At 28.7% G+C, this 18908-nt stretch overlaps 1 protein-coding gene across 3 annotated transcripts in view; it reads right to left on the bottom strand.

The window, feature by feature from the left end:
• Positions 1 to 18551, bottom strand: part of LOC107444051 (putative sodium-dependent multivitamin transporter) — a 28210-nt gene extending 9659 nt beyond the window's left edge. Inside the window, exons 1-8 of one of the 3 annotated variants that reach the window (XM_021146858.4) lie at positions 18413 to 18551; positions 15720 to 16121; positions 13225 to 13290; positions 11196 to 11315; positions 9560 to 9711; positions 5518 to 5658; positions 3677 to 3812; positions 1494 to 1701 (exon numbers count right to left, since the gene is read on the bottom strand). In XM_021146858.4, coding sequence (XP_021002517.2) covers positions 1494 to 1701; positions 3677 to 3812; positions 5518 to 5658; positions 9560 to 9711; positions 11196 to 11315; positions 13225 to 13290; positions 15720 to 16064 — 1168 coding nt within the window. In that variant the 5' untranslated portion in view covers positions 16065 to 16121; positions 18413 to 18551. Of the gene's footprint in view, positions 1 to 1493; positions 1702 to 3676; positions 3813 to 5517; positions 5659 to 9559; positions 9712 to 11195; positions 11316 to 13224; positions 13291 to 15719; positions 16122 to 17116; positions 17281 to 18147 lie in introns of those variants that run through there. The other 2 variants (XM_016058102.5, XM_021146857.4) reach the window with 2 other exon arrangements.
• Between the last annotated feature and the right edge of the window lie 357 nt (positions 18552 to 18908).

The following is an 18908-nucleotide window of genomic DNA, read 5'->3' as shown; positions in this document are numbered from 1 at the left end:
TTTTTTCTACTAAATATCATATGTTGGAGGCATAGATAAAACTTGGCGTAATGCTTGGCAGCTTGACATTTTTGGAAAGGCCTCTGCTATCGAACCATTCATAAAGAAAGAATTATGGGTGTCCATGTCAATTGAAGGTGCGTTAATTGACGGAAATATCTTTTAAAGAACAATTTGGTTGAAAACTGAATTATCCATATCTTATTAGGAGATTTTTTCTGTTCATTTTCTTTTTTCTTTCCTTCTACTAAATATCATATGTTGGAGGCATAGATAAAGCAATGCTATCTGCTTTTTCAAGCAATTTTCAAATGTCATATTCTTTTACTTGTTAAATTTGATGACGTGCCATTTTTTTAAAGCAAGCAAGAGGTCTTAAGTTGTGGAATAAAGTGAGAGAGCAAAAGTAAGATTTTAATATTGCTTGCTCTCAAATTACACTATTGTATGATTTCTGCTTATTTTTCTATTTATAAAAAAAATCCTAAAACGTCACTTTTTTGTATAATTGCCCAGTAAGTATCAGCCCTGGCTCATCCCGAACTTTCAGATGCAAGCTTCCCGACAACATAATCCAGTTTCGGTTAAATCCGGTTTCTCTCAAATGGCAATCGGAATGTGGCGAAAAATCTCGGTGCAATTTTGCAAAACGTGCTCATATTGACGTGCATAGTGCAGATGTTGACGAAATAGAAATTTTGAATATTTCCTCACTAATGACTTTCTTGCACCACAAGAAAGAATTGGAATGAAATGATTCGCTTGAATAAAAAGTCGTCTCTCAATTTTATCAAGTTAATCATATTTATAACAAATGATATTCGTTTAAAAATTTTCTCAGCCCCCATTTGCTCTTTATCAGACGATACAAAATTCACTATATCCGTGAAACATTAAAACAATAACAAAAAAATTTTTTGTTATAGTTGTAGTTGTAGTTCATTTCCGTCGCACTAGAGCAGCACAATGGGCTATTGGCGACGGTCTGCGAAACATCCCTGAGGATGATCCAAAGACATACCATCACAATTTTGATCCTCTCCAGAAGGAATGGCACCCCTGCTTCGGTAGCTCGACGACCTGCACGCGAAGTCGAGCACTTTACGGTAGAACAGTTTAATGAAGACCAATACCGCACACCCTCGGTCCCCACGCAAACTGATCCAAGTGGTCACCCACCCGCACACTGACTGCAGCCAGTGATGCTTGACTTCGGTGATCTGCTGGGAACCGTGTCTTAACGATCACTCCAAAGTGCAAAAAATATCTTAACCCTATGCATTTTTAAATCTATATCACACTTTTTTTTAAAAAAACAGTCGTGCAAACAAAAAAAAAAACTTCATGAGACATTTATATTAAATCCACACATTTTATTATTCAATACTATTATTTATTTATTTCTGCAGTTAGCAAAAGGCTTCTTAGTGTTCTGCAAAAACTATGTTTACGATAAAATAAAGAAAATAAAAATTTCAACGTAATTTACTTACTTATTATTTGAGCTATTATTGATAGTTTTATTTCCGATAAGCCCTTAGATAACAGAAAAGGCCGAATCAAATCCTGCATTGTTACTGCGGTAAGGGAATTCACACAAGAAGATACAGTGCTTAAAGAAGCACTAAATATTCCACAAATACATATACCAGCCAATCCAGGATAGTTTGTAAGACTAATCATCATGAAATAAGGCAATAACTGAAAATATTAAACCATTACAAAAATTTTTGAATCAGCTATTTAATTAATTACTGATATCGTTGAACAATAGGCAGTAGTCAATAAATATCAAGCTTAACTGTTTTCCAATTGCGAATGTTTTTAAAAATATTGTTATAGACAATTTTCAAATGAAGCAAAAAAGCACTAGAATTTTTAAAAATACCGATCACATAATTATTATTGTGTATTATTATTCTTACAAACAGGATTTACTTATAGCTTCAAATTTTTGAGCCGTTTTAATTTCACAAAAAAAAAAAGTTATTTTTGCTTTTTAAAATATTTTAAAATATGTAATTGATAAAATAATTAAATTTAGCAAAAGGTTTCATACAAGATTGAAAGTTATCGAGTAATGTAACTGTAATGCATCCATGTAGAAAAAAATAATGTCTAATATATTCAAGCAATTCAATGGAATAAGAAGCAAAAGACGATTCACTCACTGTAATTTTCATAACATATAACAAAATATATTTAACAAGGAATTATGTTTTTCTGATTAAAAATATTTTATTATTATTGATTTTATATTATTTCATACTCATTTTTGAGCAAGCAGTACAAACATTCTTATGAATTGATCACAAAGTAATGACTGAATACATTCGCAAGGACAACTTGCTCTTTTCTTTTGTCGTCACTATTTCTTTTTATTCATTATTCATTTTGTATTATTTTAATCTGTTTTATTGTTTACAAATTCAGAAATATTTGTTTCGAGTAAGACAGCACAAATATCCCATTTTTCAAATTTTGGCCGTGGTGGCACAATGGATAAAGCGTTCGCCTTACTTTGAGGTGAACCTGGTTCGTATCCCAGCAATGTCTGGTCGGTACGAATTCTGTACCCAACTCGCCCTACTACAGTGCTAACTTAAAATATCCTTAATGGTAGCAAATCATGTGTTAAAGTCCCCATGCGGTCAGGCTAACCATGTTAGGAGTTCGTGGTTTTCCTTCACATGTAACGCAAGTGCGGGTTGATTCCATTAAAAATACCACTATTGGGACAAAAATCTCCCAATTTCTGGATTGGGTTCAAAGATACAGGGCTACGGTGTTGAACATTAGTAGTTGTCGAATCAAAATCGGGTTGGCTGTTCAACGACGGTAATAAAATAAAATAAAATGCTGTCCTCTTGAACAAAAATTTGAAAACCTTAAGAGCGTGATTTTGTCCTTGCGCGCATGTGAAGTTTATTTCATTGATAAACAAATTCTTTAAGTAATCAATAGCAATTATCAGCTATCTTGTTTATTGAGGCATGTATCAAGCTCAGCAAATCTATTGCTGCCTATCTATCTCTGTAAAGACAAGCGCTCTCCCTTCAGACTGTTGTAGGCCTCAGGACCATGGAGGTTAAAACTTCACAATTCGTGAAGAACGAAATGACTACATTAAAGTGGAATAATCAGTTTAAGCGAGAAAGATGGTTGTTCAATTTCCTGAAGATGAAGCTTCGTATTGCACAATATATATTTGGTACATCTCAGCTTATCAGATTAAAATAAGTACTATCTACTAAACAGAAGGTACTACACTATTTTTTTTAGGATAGAGAGTTTTATATTACTTTAATAGAGAATGAAACATACTTTCGATATCCTATAGACGCTTTAGATCTTTCAGAGACGTCCATGTGAATATTTGTATATGTTTAGCAATAAAAAATAAGTTTTTACAAAAATTTTACAAAATGTTTTTTTGCTGCATCGTTTTGGAATTATTCTTTTTGTTAATTGCAAAAATTTTTATAACAAATATAACAAGAGTTTTATGATAAATATTTCTGGAATAATCTGCACTACATGGGATGTTTATCACCCATTTATATTATCAATAGTTACCTAATCTCTCACTCCTTTGCAATATTAATTTTAGGTATATTTTAACAACAAAACTTCGAAGAAATGTAAGGTAAATATTCGTTTTAATATTTTTTCTTACTTGGTCTCCTTTGTAAATTGGATTGTTTGGTGGTGACAATGGATCACATTTTGAAAAATAAGCATACAGTACTACACCCACGAAGCAAACCAACAAGTATAAAGCAATTGATATGGGAATGCTCAAATATAAAGCCCTAAAAAGTAAAGAAAAACTCTTTGAGATAAGAATCGATAATATATACAGATAACCCAAATGAAAATTGAAAATGTATGACAGCATCAAAAATATAGCAGATATAGCATCACTTTCTTACGGGATTATAAAAAAAGGAGAAGTGCATAAGATATTACATATAACTGACTGAGTAGATGTGAGAACATATGAAATGAATGTAAAGTCGTGCTAAAGATGGATGTGCCAAAAATAGAACAATGCATTGTTTTAAGAATCTAAATGGCAGAAGGGGAGCGTAATCTGATATTTTTTATAAAATGATGGTACTTTATGGTGAATAGTGGGTAGACGGCTCTTTATGATGGATATAGGGCGAATGGCTGTTAACAGAAGGTGTAAAAGTTTTCGTTAAGTGAGGGCATTGATTTCGGATTTGTTAAGACCCAGAGTAATCAAACACCCTAATTTCAAATGATTTCATTGCTAATGTTGTTGAAATTGCTAGTTAATCGACTAGACAACTAGTGGCATTTGCGTAACACTCGCCAATATTTGTCATATTTTTGTAACACTTTATTTAAGTAACGAAAGGATACCACCACAACTGCTTGTAAAATGTTGCATGTTGTTTTCTTTTAGACGTTGTTTTCTTCTTTAAGTGTACTCGAGTGAACTGGTTTATTAGCAACGGTTATCTGCTATTCATTCTTTTTACCATAATTTATTATCCTTAACGGTTGCAATGCCATTGCTTCTGCATTTCAGACACTATCAATCGTGTCCACTTTTTTATTTCCAGTAATGATTTTTAATCTAATTTATGCAGCTACTCGATTCCTAAATTCTTTATATGGAGAAAAAATGGATAGTACTCGTACGTTAATGATGCTCAATATTTCCAACTTTATAACGCAATGAATAAATCAAAAACACAAAAATATTTATCTGATTTTTTTCTATTATAAGTATCTCCAGAAGACATGTTGTTTTATTAAATTATCAAGAATAACAAAGATTGTAGTATTAAAATCTAAAATATTATTTTGCTACACCGGAAAATGTTAAAACTAATTCCGAGAACATGTTTTTTAAACAAGATTAAACCATTAAAACATTAATGTTTCGATTATAAACAATATAGATAACATTTTTGGTTAATATATCAACAAAATCTATAAAATTTAGATGCAAAAGGATCAGTTTAATGTTAGTATAATTTTCTCCCTTTTTACTACGAAAAAAATAATCTCGTTGTTGATAAATATCCAGATGGTGATAGACAAGCTGGAATCGGACACAAATTATTCTTTATATTGAACCATTGATAAAACAAGATTTGCCATTGAATTCGGAAGAAAAAAATCATAAGCGATGACAAATAAAAAATATCAATCATTCGGTCCTCAAAATCCTTCGTTTCTTGTCTTTCTACAGGCAGTAAAATAAAATTCCCAATTATGAATGAATTGTAAATACAGTAGAATCTCGATATCCCTTAATAGGACTTTTTTTCTCTACATGTACACTTTTTAATTGCTTTATTTTCACCAATTTTGATCTTTCGTTTGACTCAGCAATTTAATAATATAAAGCAAAAAACTCTTTTTCTCGTAAATTTAAATAATTTTTAATGCATTGCACTAAAACTAAAATAATAATGAAAAGCAAAAAATTCTTTTTGTCGTCAAGAGAAAAAACACAACGTTGCCATCTTGACAACTTACCATCTAGAACGCTTAATGTTCTTTAGTGTCAGCAGCCTTTGCACTTGTACTTGATTTGCACTGAATCCTGAGATAGCCATGATAACACCTTGGGCTAGAATATTCCATGCAGTATATCGTTTATAGAAACTTATTTCAAACCTGAAATAAAGACTAAGTATTTTAAATTCTTTTTAATACGTTTAATTAAATATTTTTCAATTAGGAAGTTATATATGATTGATAATTATATTTTAAATTAATAAAAAGTCAGTTCTTAGGTAATTAAATTCTGAAATAATTAAGGGCAAAGTTGGAAAATATTTTGAATGTTTTGGTTTAGACCCAACATAGATATTAAAAGTCTCATTTTTCTAAGGAGAGTTTTTACATCATCACGAACTAATTGTAGGAAGAGAAAATTTTAGCACTCACAATTTAAAAACTATCAGTTCTATTAATGTGATTATAGCCTTCTTCAATGTAGAATAAAACATATATTTAAAAAAATAAAAATAAAACACCTCATCTGAAAAGACAGCAATCTTTGAAGCGTAAATTGTTCGAGGGTCAAATATAAAACCCTAACAATTTCTACACTATTTGACCTATCTATTTAACTTTAATTATATTCGATTAATATCTTAAAAGTACACATCGAACTAAAGCCGAAATTGCGATGAGAAAGTTTATCCTTTTTACGACTTCGCAGTAAATTAAATTTAGTAAATGAAGCTCACCTTTGTTGGGGGAAGCCAACTTCAGATCTTTATAATGGACAGAATTCCTTTAATTATCCCAATATTTCTTCATTTATGACGTTGTAATTGGCCCATAAATAATGTCAAAAATACTCTTTCACTATTTTCTTTTTTAAGTATCATTATTAAATAACTGAGGGAAATTTTGGTGCCCTCGATTCAACCAAAAAAAGATGTTTTTGGTGGTGATTTCTACAAATTATGTGTTATGCGAATACATAGAGAATTTCTTGATTTATTTCCATATTAAGCTTCTTTTCGCTCAAAAGATGGTCCACGAAGTTGCCGAAAAAATTTTCGCAGTTTTTCTTTTTTTTGAAATATAATTACTACTAATTGCTGGAATTTTTTTTATTTTCGATACGACTGAACCAAGTTGTTTTTCATTGTTGCTGGTTGCAAATTTTTTATGGTAAAATATATGAGCATAAAGTATTTCTTATTTTTATAATTTTTCCTTTTCATTGTTCTTAATGGTATAAAATATGAACATAGAATGTTTCTTAATTTTAAAACTTTTTTTATTTCATTATTCTGGTTTTTTTAACAACAGTAACACGATTTTTATTTTATCTTAAATCATCATTAACTGAATTTTATTACAAAAAGTATTCCTTCAAAATGCTTAAGGACGTATTATATTTTGCTGACCCTTTTATATATTTTTGTACATGTTTATGCAAATTATTTATTTTTAGTTAAATTTCATCACATAATTGAAATTGATTTCTTTACAGACATAAAATAAATAATATGAATGAGCTTTTTCCCTTTAAAAAATGTTCCCCGACAAAAATAATTTTTTAATTTTAAACTGGAAGCTTTTAGATCCAGGAGCAAAAAACACTAGTGTTGATTAACAATTTCAAAAAAAAAAAACATAAAAGAATTAATTCGATAAAAATGTAAAAAAAAGTAATGTGTAGTTAATTTGTAGTATCGAAAAATTTTATATTATAAATATCTATTACTTGCTGCTGCCGGCAGCGCAGCTGTAGAGGAAATTTTTTGATTTTAATTTTAACCATTTTCAAGAGATGATCGTGATATTGTCAAAACTCTTTCTGTATTGAGTTTTAATAATAATTTTAAAAACTGTCCGGAGACCACTAAATCACACAAACCACCCTAAATATAGGTTCAAGACATTTCAACTTAGTAGGCAGCACAAGTTCAAAAATTATTTTCATCTCTGTCTTGAAATAAAATAGAAAACTCAGTCTAATGCCAACCTACACCCTGTACTACTTCCTCACGCACCTCTCGAGCCATAACATAAGTATCGCATATTAGGGTAAACCAACCAGTGAAGTAACACTACCCAGTGAAGGAACATTTCATATATATTGATTAAAAATAAGAATTTGAAAGTTTTTCAATAGATTGATTGGAAACAGAAGCTTACTGCCAAACAATAGGAAGTAATCTAACAATGTTTTGGATTACCTGGTCACATAGACTTCCCTGGAAAAATTTTTAAATTTGTTATTATCTTTGCAACGCCTTGTTTCTTTGAAAAAATTATAAGGTGAGTGTTTGTATTTATATGCTTGAAGTGGAATTAATTGCATGTAATAGTTTTGTTTTTCTCACTGTGAAAATAAGAATTCAAAATATAGTTATTCAAGCTACGTTTCATTTTTTTAAGCATCCTAACATAATCAAGTACTGAGATAAGGGCGTGTTTATTCACTGGATCACCAAACGATGAAAAACCAGTGAAGGAACAAGTGTTCCTTTACCGGTTTTTTTCCTGAGTTAATGAAAATAAAAGATAAACTTTAATTTTCGTGTACCTTTAGTGATGTTCCGCATCAAAAGTATGTTAAAAATACGAAAAACAACTTCTAACCAGTGAGGGAACAGGCATATTCCTTTAATTGGCATAGATTTCCCAGTGAATGAACAGTATGTGTTAATATGTTGACACTTTAATTTTCAATTCATGATTACAAAAAAAAGTTAACATTTTCCAAGTATTTATATGTTATAATTTCAAGAATAGGCTTGTTTTTAAATATTTGTATAGCTTATAAACTCATAAAGAGCATTAAAAAATAATCAAAATTAAGTGTTCCTTTACTGGGTGTTCATTTATTGGTAAGAGCTGTTCCTTCACTTGGTCTTCTTACTACTTGCTATTTGAACCTCCAAAACTTTAAAACAATATTATGTAAGTTCTCTACAATTTTTTTACATAATTTGCAATTAGTAAAAAATATGTTGACACTATCTTTTTAACTAAAATTACGAATTTTGGAATTAATATGATTTTTTAAAAGGAAAGCGAAGCTTAAGTGTTCCTTCACTGGTTAGTTTACCCTATATTTACGCCATTGCTCGGAAAAGGGAAGCTCCGTCACTAATATCTGGTATGACAGTATGCGGCTCCATAGTTCCTGTTTAAAATTTCTACAGCTATTTTTGAAAGGAACAAAAATAAATAAATAGTTAATTCGCATCTAAGTATTTGTTTCTAAATAAATACAAAGATATACTTAGTAAATAATTAACTTACAACTAACTCTTCAACACTACTTAAACTATCATTTAAGCCTACCTAAAAAAATAAATCTGAATAAAATCTTAACGTAAAATTATTTATTTATCACTACTTAAATTATTACTTAAGACAACCTAATAAAATTACATAATCGGTTGTTTTTCTAACAACCTTTCAAAAAATCCTTCCTTAGTTAAAATCCTTCCTATATCATAAAATATGCCCATAGTACGAAATTCATGTCTCTAGCTTCAGTTGTTCAGGTCTTGCAATGCTGAATCAGCCAGTCAGTCAGAATAAATGTCTTTTTTACGTAGAGAGGTTTAATAAACAGCTATCATACTGAGTATTCAAAATGATAGAACATTTTAATACCATAATCATATTTTTATAAACTATAAAACCACAACAAACCTAACAGGTCAAGGATTTTACTATTTTCTCTTAATTTTTCAAATATTAATATAATTTTGAACATGACATTGCTACATAATTATTTGGTATACTCAATAAGTAGTGAGTTTGAGTCCTGATTTTTATTCCCAGTGATGACAAAGATGTCATTCATTTATACTCCTTTTATACTACGCTTCATTTTTTAATTGTGTTAATCAATATGCAGCATAAAGCCTAAAGTTTTTGACAAAATTCGTGTCCTAAAACAACTGACAGTATACTTTTTAAAATGAGAGGCGTGGATCATAACATTTCTATAAACACTATATCGCCAAATTGAGTCTCAAAAAAAAAAAAAGAAAAAAGAAAAAAAAACATTTTGTATTGGTATAAAGATACATACGATGGAGCTGCTAATCTCCCACCATCTTTAGCAATTTGAAACGCATCTTCGATTCCGACATCAATGGAACCTTTAATTAACACCGCAATCACTCCAAAGAACATGAGAAAACTTTGGAACACATCTGTCCACAAGACAGCCTTCATTCCACCCTGAAAAAGATATAAACAAATGAAGTAAATAAATTACAGCATTAATTTAACATGATCTAACATTATGAAATACTCTTGCTCAAATAAGTAAATATCAGATACATAAAATCAGTTTAGAAAAACGTGCTATTCCCATCAGTAATATTTTGTTGGCCTAGGTAATGTTCGAAACAAACTGAGTTGATCTAAATGTCTTCTTAATTAAGTCCCTCCTGCAGTTTTTGCCTCTCCATCAATAGACTAACATGCTATTTAGGTTGTAAAATTATTAAGGTTTTAAGTGACAATAAAATAGCTTAATGCTAAACCTAAATAATATTGCTATTTTAACTAATAAAAAACTATGCATCGCGAAAAAATAATATTTTTTATTGCTATTTTCTCAAATGATGTCGATGCTGCTTGACTTGATGTCCTTAATTTATCCTTCCATTATAATTTATTAATTATTTTATCCTTTGAACCATTATTTTTAATCCTTTATAACAGTTATTAGCTCTTGATGTGAAAAATGCAGAAAGCAAAGTTACCTAAAGTTAAATAAAAACAAAATACAGTGATATTTCTTTGGATATGTTATTAAAATATAAATTAAAATTTATATTTGAAAGAATTGTTAAGCACGCAATTTATGTTGGTAGAAAAGAAAATGGAGAAATTAAATAAGTAAACTCTCGCAATTAAGCAAAACATACTTATTTATTTCTACTTTTCTTAAGTGTTTTGTCTAATGATTTTGGGTTCATCATACTTGGTACGTTAATAGTTGTAAGCACGTTTGATAGGTATATACTGTTATGGAGATAAGTTTCATAATGCAAAATCATTGTAATAAAATAAAATGTGACAAAATGTTTAAAACGAAAAAGTTTCACTGCCAACACTTCTAAAACCATATTGAATTAAGAATATAAATAAAAAGCTTCGCCACCAACCATTTTGTTAATCATTCCTGTTTCTTTCTTTATTTTCATTTTGTTAGAATTAAATCATTTAGTTTTTATCGTACATCGTTCTAGAATTTTTAATGTCTTAGATTTTAAACTTATTAATAATTATTTATTTCATTTTTTTAATATGTCTAAGTGTTTGGTGAAAAGATATCTCATGAAATCCGCTGCTTCATGAAACTATGACAATAAAATATTGATTAGATTAGTTGACTGTATATTGACGAGTTAAATAGTTTTACTACTCCCAACTTTTGCTGAGCACAATTTATAGCAAATAAAAGCACACATTTTTTGTTTCTTTTAATAACAACATGAAAAATCAAATGAAAAAATTTTGTCATTGCACAAAATAAGATGTTTTTTTTTAATTTATGAAACAGAAATAGATGTAAGGAAATTATATTTTTTAGTTAAAAGACTTCATTGTAGCTAAATATATATTTTTTTTTATCGTGAGCAGTAAATTTTAAAATCATTTGAAATATTTTTTTATACTCTACAAACTAATTCTTTTAGTATTTAATATCTTACTATAGTGCAATAAAATGTACAGACAACTCCAACTGAAACTATAGACACCCACATAGACATATTAGTCACAGCACTCAATGCCAATGCCGGAGCATATAGAACAACAGACATATACAGGATCTATAGACAAGAATTACATTCATGTTAATATTTTTGTAATTATATATTTACTGATATTGTACAATCTAATGTACAACCAATTATATTGTACAATCTTTAAACAATAAAAACAATATCATTTTTTAATAAAATCTACAATAAAAAACAAGATCTATAATTATCAGAAAAAGTGAGATGATTTTTTTTCAATGCCCACCTAGGTTGACATTTCCCCAATTGAGGTGCATTAGGGAAGATTTGTGGGCCACTTTTTCAGGGGCACCAAATTAGGTGGGCCAATGTTGCTTTCACAGTAAGGACAAATAGTCCAGAGAAGGAAATGTACTATCTGAGTCCTTATCCCATGCTTTGTCCCAAGTAATGTCCCCTGCTTTGTTCGGGATTGGAAGCCAGAAACTTTTTGCTGCAAGGCCAGTTTCTTAACTCCTATACAGTCCAGTTGGCTTAAAGAAAATATTAATTGCACATTTAGTAATGTTATTTAGCTAGCATTCCTTACAGGTAGAAAAAAATACAACAAAATAGTAGTTTCTTGACATAACTTGAATGTAAAACGGAGAAAACAATTCTGGCTAAAGTACTGTACTGTATGGTAATGACATTTCTGATTAAAAAAAAAGCATATTTCTGATTAATAATGTTGCCTTAATACATGGTATTTTACCGAATAGTTTGGTTATTTTTCTGTTCATATTATAACGGTTTACCGGAAATTCAAGTTTTCAAAACTGTAGTCCATATTACCACACAATTAGTAAAAAATGAAAAACTCACAAGTAAATTTTGAAAAAATGGTTTTTATGCCATGTTCTGAAGTATCACGCTAAAATTCCCGAAATTTACCGCACTTACAGAATTTCCTCGCACTTTATGAAACCGTATTTTAATGTTAATTTTACCAAAATCACAAACAAGGAGCTTCTTTAAAAATTACTGAAATTGTTGATGTTCCCACAGAACCAGAAACACGGTAAATTTTGACATATTCTCGTATTTTTGATCATACTTTTTTCTCTGTGTATTATTCGGGCGCTAAATTTTGCTAATATTTTTCTTCAATCTGTTATTACTGATAAAAAATAAGAAATATGCCTTTCTTATCATAGAATTGAAAGAAAATTTAACTTAAATCATATGCTAATTTTTTCATGGCCATTAAATGTCACATGAAGAAGAAAAAATTGAGCACTACAGTCTTAAAACAATATTCCAAAATTTAAGGGAGTGAGATATTTCAACATAAACTATGAACATTATGCAGTGCGTTTCAGAGGGCATTTTTTTTTTTATTAATAACAGTATGCTCTCAGAGTTTTTCCAATTCGATCTGATAAAAATAATTTTCTACATTTTTATCTATTAGAAAAACATAGCTTTTGACATTTTAACTTTTGTCATTTTTTTAATTTTATTTTAATAAGAAAAAAATGCGTAAAAGCCATTTTAGGATGTGTTGTCAGTTTTTTTTTTTCTTTTCGTCATTCTGACAAGTATCAACACTGTAAGAAATTAATGATCAAGTTACGGAATAAAATACTGGCACTTTGGGTGCGTCATCTTTAAAATGCTATGCCGTGATTTTTACAGTAATATTTATTTAATCAGGATGATTCGAAGATTTTAAAGTAAATATTATTGTAAAAATTACAGAAATTAGGCTATATCAGATCTTTTGTTCCTTAAGATGTTTCTGTAAAAATGAATTTTACCATAATTTGATTCGGAATCTGTTACAGTTTTTTATATTTTTTTACAGACCAATTAATTTCCAAGCAGCCACTTGAACCTTATATTACTCAAACCAAAGTTATTCAATTCATGATTTTCACATTTAAATGGCTAAATCCTTTTTGCCTGAATGTAATTTTATAAGGTAAATAAATAATTATTATGTTATAAGCCTACTTGCCATTTGTATAATAAATGATGTAGATGTTAATGTTCGTGTGAGTTTTCCAAATCTTCTTTCAGCATACTGAAATAAAGGACTTTGTGATGATGTTTTATAAATAATACATATAAATCGGGATAGTTTAACAAACGACATCCATATAGAAAACATATGGTATTTCAGTTTCCTAAAAACTACCTTAAGTACTAAATAAATCAATTAAAGTCACATGAAAAGAGAACAAATAACATCCCATTAACAAACCTACAATAGTTCAGTTGTCAAAAAACAGAATTCATAGACACTGATTAACACTTCATTAAATGTAGTATTCATAAACACTTTATTATATAGAGAACTAGAACTGTTGTATTTCGGTTAAGGACATTATTTTCTCAAATATAGCCTTTCTTTATTTGGATAGATTTATGACTATTTTAACGGGACAAATTTATAACTCCATAGAAACAACTGAAGACCAAATTTAGATTCCTTTACGCTGATGCATATTTTTAACGATTTAATTTTACTTTATATGCTAATCTAAACCTTTTTGATGAACTTTCCATATCTATACACAATCTGGAAAGTATCAATGTAAGGATTAAATACCATTAATTATGGATATCATTGACATTTGTATGAAGTTTTATTCTTCATTTCAGAAGGTAAAGAATGTTTTACTTGTGAAAATTTAATAGAAACGTCGAGTTGAATAAGTAAAATCTTCCTCTAAATTTTTGCGAGCAATAAGGAAGAATTTCTGAAAGACCGTTACATATTTTTGATCTCCATGCAAATGAAAACAAAAACAAAATCTTCTGAGGATTTAATGTAGCAAAAATTATAATCTCATTCACAGCAAAATATTTTAGTACCGTCATTCGGGGCTACTTTGTGCAGGATTTCGCAGTTTTTGAACTTTGACATTTAAAAAAACTATGTTAATTCAAACTTTAGTAAAATTTATCGATATTATATTCATAACTGGACTCAGACGAGTGAATTTGATCAATATTGGCATTATTTGTATGCAATATTTAGGAATAATAAGTTAAAACATACCTTGCACAAAGTAGCCCCCAAATGGGGCTACTTTGTGCAGCGATAGGAATTCAGTTTAATAATCATGTTTTTAGTAAAATATTGATATAAAATTGTTAAAAAAGTTAATTGTTGACATTTTTAATAACAAAAACATCAAGATATGTAAAGATATTAGTTTGAAAATAATTTTCATCGTTGAAAAACCATTTTTTTTTGAAGAATTTTTTCTTAAAAAGAATGTTTATTTCAAAACATTTGAGTTTAAACAAAAGGAAACCATATACATTTTTAAACATTGAAATGGATGAAATTTTAAAAATAATAATTATTACATATTCATTAACATTTATAATATTGTTAAATTCGAACATAACATCCTTGAATGAACATGACAGAACTTGCTCTTCAGTTTCTGTCAAAATCACCTGATGTCCTATAAAATATACTTTTATGTGTTAAATCGTTTGATTAATTCATTCGAAAAATCTTTGTAGAGGAAAAATAATAGTTAACCAGGAAGTTTCACGTGTTTCTTGTGAATTTTATTAGAGATAGTATTTCTGTGGATTTTGTATTTCCGAGAAGTTTCTGCAATCTACATACCACCAGCAACTGCTTGCAAACATTGTTGCAGCTTTTCTAAAGTGTAATCACGGTAGTTTCTCGTTACAGGTATTTTTTTATAACGTCTGACCATTTTTCTGTCGAAAAAAAAACAAATGAAACTTTGCACAAAGTAGCCCCAAAGTGCATTTTTTTTTCATTTTCCGTTTATTTGTTATTAATTTTCAAATTGTTTTAAAGCTAACATGATATAATTGTTTATTAATATATAAATAAAAAATTTTGCACTTACGACAATTGTTTTATCAGCGTCTTTGCATTTCACACCTAAAGTTTCCACGCACACTTTTCGACATCCGACGTCCTCAGAAAGTTGTTGACATTGGATGAACGAAACACACTCTGAGATTGTTTTAAAATTCGAAAAAAAATTTGTAGTAATAGAAGAGACTTCTATCTTCAAATTCCACGCATTTTTAACATGAAATAAACATAATACTGAATAGCAGCACTTGAAAAATGCCAAATTCGAATTTGCACAAAGTAGCCCCGAATGACGGTATATTCTCCAATAAATAGTAGATTTATGTAAACAGCAACAAGCATATTTATGTAAACGAACAGATTATTTCCCACTTTCATATGATTAGGCGCAAGAATCTTAAGAAAAGTGGAAACAGTAAAGCAGATCTAAGTAAAATCCATTGTATAAGAAAAGAAAAAAAATTCATCTCGAAAGAAAAGTAGTTATCAGAATTTTTTTCAAGTATAAAAACACCGTTCATGTTTCCTTTATTTAAAATGAATAAAAAACAACCTTTTTACAGTAATAAATATAAATAGTCATTATTAATTATTATTAACTAACTATGTTAACATAATATGAAAGCTTTACATCTTACCTCATAAATTGTTGAAGCACCCATTTCAAAATACACTGGAAGAGTAGTATACGCAGATAGTGTCATTCCAATGATGTATGATACGCAAACGTAAGCCAACTGTATACCAAAGTAATAAACTTCCATGGGAGTACCAATAATTGTGGTAGCAGACATGAATGAAGCCATGATGGAGAATGCCACTGGGAGAATGGGCATGTCTTTGCCCGCCAGAAGATACTCATCTGTGGTCTTTTGCTTGTTCCCACTGAACCGAAAGTAGACACCAATAGCAGCTGATATTATTAGCATTAAACTAAACATCGTGTAGTCCCAAATCCCTAAACCTACTTTTACTCCGTCCATTGTTCCAGATGCAAATTGTAAAGTGGGTTGTTATATTTTAAAATTGATTGAGAGGTCCTAAAATTAAAAAAATATCTATCATGAGAAATCAATCTTTTATTTTATACAACAGGATATCAGAAACTTATGTGACCTAATTTATCAAGTTTAAGGCTTTGTTTATTGCAACATCAGTAAATATGATTTTGCTATAAGGCACTACTACAGAAAATGAACTTTTCATTTATTTTTTCTTAACTCTTCCAGTATAATAGCATTCAAATTTATTGCAACATTAATGAGGTGTTAGACTGGCCCATGTTTCGGTTCAAGTTGATTCATAGTTTGAAATAACTCAGTTCCAGAGGAACTAATTTGTCTGATGATATGATTAAATTAATTTGAATGATATTATAGTTTATAGCTCGATAAAAGTTTTGATAGTGCAGTGTATGCAAAAACGAAAATGCATACGTATCTTGAAATGCATAGGTATGAAAATGCAATTAAGCTAAATTTAATAATATTTATGTTTAAAGGCTAACTGTGTGCTTTTTCATTGGAGAGCTTCCTTCTTCACTGGAAAAAGAAAAGATGATGAAAAATAAAATAAAATAAAAACAATGTTTCAGCTAATAATTCAGGAACACTAAATTGAGATATGTGGGAATGAGGTAAAACTTGAAGTTTAAGCTCATTGTTTAGTATGAAATATTAGAAAAGTGAGCAAGAAAATAAAGTGCAACACAGTTTGAACTTCATTATAAAAAATATAATATGTTTTCGTATTTGCTGAAGTTTAAGGGAGATAGGTTAAGATTTGGGAATATTAGTTTCTTTGAATAGTAGTTTCATTCTTTGTTTGTTTTAAACAATACCGAGCTCTTATAGTACTAAGAAAGAAAAATAAAGTTAGTTGCATAAAAGCTTTTATTCTTGAAAAACAGAAAAGAACCAAATTTCAAAAAGAAAAAAAAAACATATTTTTTTACTGTTAACACCTTTTTTAATTTGATTAAAAATAAAAGCCATCGAAATCAAACATAACTATTATATAAAATTTATATACTCACACTTGCACAAGCTTTGGTCTGCATCAATCTAAAAGTTTCAACCAATAACAAAGACTTGACGGAATTTATTGAAAAGTAGAAAAATGAAGTTAAGTGGGAAGTTCAAACTTTAGCTGTCATCATCTTGAATTAGTTTCGGTCAATTCACTTATAAATGCTATCTAGTGTCAAAATTGTTACGCTGTTTGTTATGAAATCCTAAACCTTTGATCACGGGGAAAAATAGAGTTGTTTTACTTTTTAATCTTACATAGTAAAAAAATATTCTTTAAAATGAAAGGATAATTGTTAATCAGAACTTAATAGCAACTTAGGAAACCTTGGTTTGTTTAGAAAACTTTCGAAGGCTATTTATAAACTTCTATTTCTTTAAATCAATATATATCCAAATTCGATGCGTAATTTATTTAAAAAAAACTATTTCTAATTACATTTTTTAAGCATATATTTGTGTTATTCGATATAGAAGTTATTAATTGTATATAATTATGAAATATTTCTAAATATTCCAGATAATTAAAAATATTTTATGCTTCTTCAATATATATATATATATATATATATATATTCTTTTCGATATATATATATATATATTCTTTTTGATATATATATATATATATATATATATATATATATATATATATATATATATATATATATATATATATATATATATATATATATATATATATATATATATATATATATATATATATATATACAGAGAGAGAGAGATTGCTTATAGTAAACTTTAAAATAAGTTCTCCTTTAAAATAAGTTTGTATCTTTCATATAAATTTTTTTCAAGTCAACATTTAGAGAAGATCCAATTGTAAGTTTACAACATAAGTTAAATATATATACAATAATATAATAAAAGTTACACTATATTTTTTGTTGTGTTCAATCCAAATCAGTGATAAAAATGATTGAAACAGATAGTTAATATTATTTTTAAATGTTTAACTATAATTATTTATTTTTGTTATTATTTGTTTTAATTATTGTTAAATTATTGGAATGTTACTTACTATGATATATGAACAGAATTCAAGGAATATTCATAAAAAATCTTTCGTTGACATGCCCTCCTGTTTATTTGTACGTAGAAGAGCTTTACTGTGAAATATTTGAACAAATCGATTTTCACTAAGCACATTTTTGAACTCAGAATGCCTAATTATGTTTACATCACTATGTTTTTTTTCAACATAACTTCTATTATGGAAGTTAGTTTCATATTTTTTGTAGCCTATATTTTATACAACATGAATCCCTAAAAATTAAAACTGTTACCTGAAGCCCTGCTCTCCTTCTTGAACGTCCAAGCAGAACGTGTTCAAAGGAAGTTATCGACGCATCTTATCAGGCTGCCATCAGTTGATCACTGATAGAAACGCCGTTGAAAACCAGATTAAACGAGAAAAAATATTTCTCAAAAAACATTAAAAAAAACCGAGAGAGCTTAAGGACAACTGAACTATAAGATATAATTATGTATGCATGAATTCTAGACCACAACAGAAAGGATTTATTTTAAGCGCATTACTTAATAAAGAAACTCATAAAACATAGTGCGTGACAGCAAACCATAAAACTGAATTTGTGTCTTCAACAAACAATTATGTTTTTTTTCTCAGGAAATTATCCATCTCACGACAGTTTTTTTTTTCAGACGTGCAATCGTTAGCTAGTCTTGTAAAAGAAAAGAATATTTAAATAGCTTTTGCATTTCTGATTCATCAAACTCTTATGGAGATTTTTTAAGACTTCACGTTGTAATAATTAAAAT

Source organism: Parasteatoda tepidariorum, chromosome 6 (assembly GCF_982258835.1).
Source record: "Parasteatoda tepidariorum strain Cologne lab strain chromosome 6, Ptep-v5.0, whole genome shotgun sequence".
NCBI classification, from domain to species: domain Eukaryota; kingdom Metazoa; phylum Arthropoda; class Arachnida; order Araneae; family Theridiidae; genus Parasteatoda; species Parasteatoda tepidariorum.
This window is presented reverse-complemented; position numbering and strand designations above follow the sequence as displayed.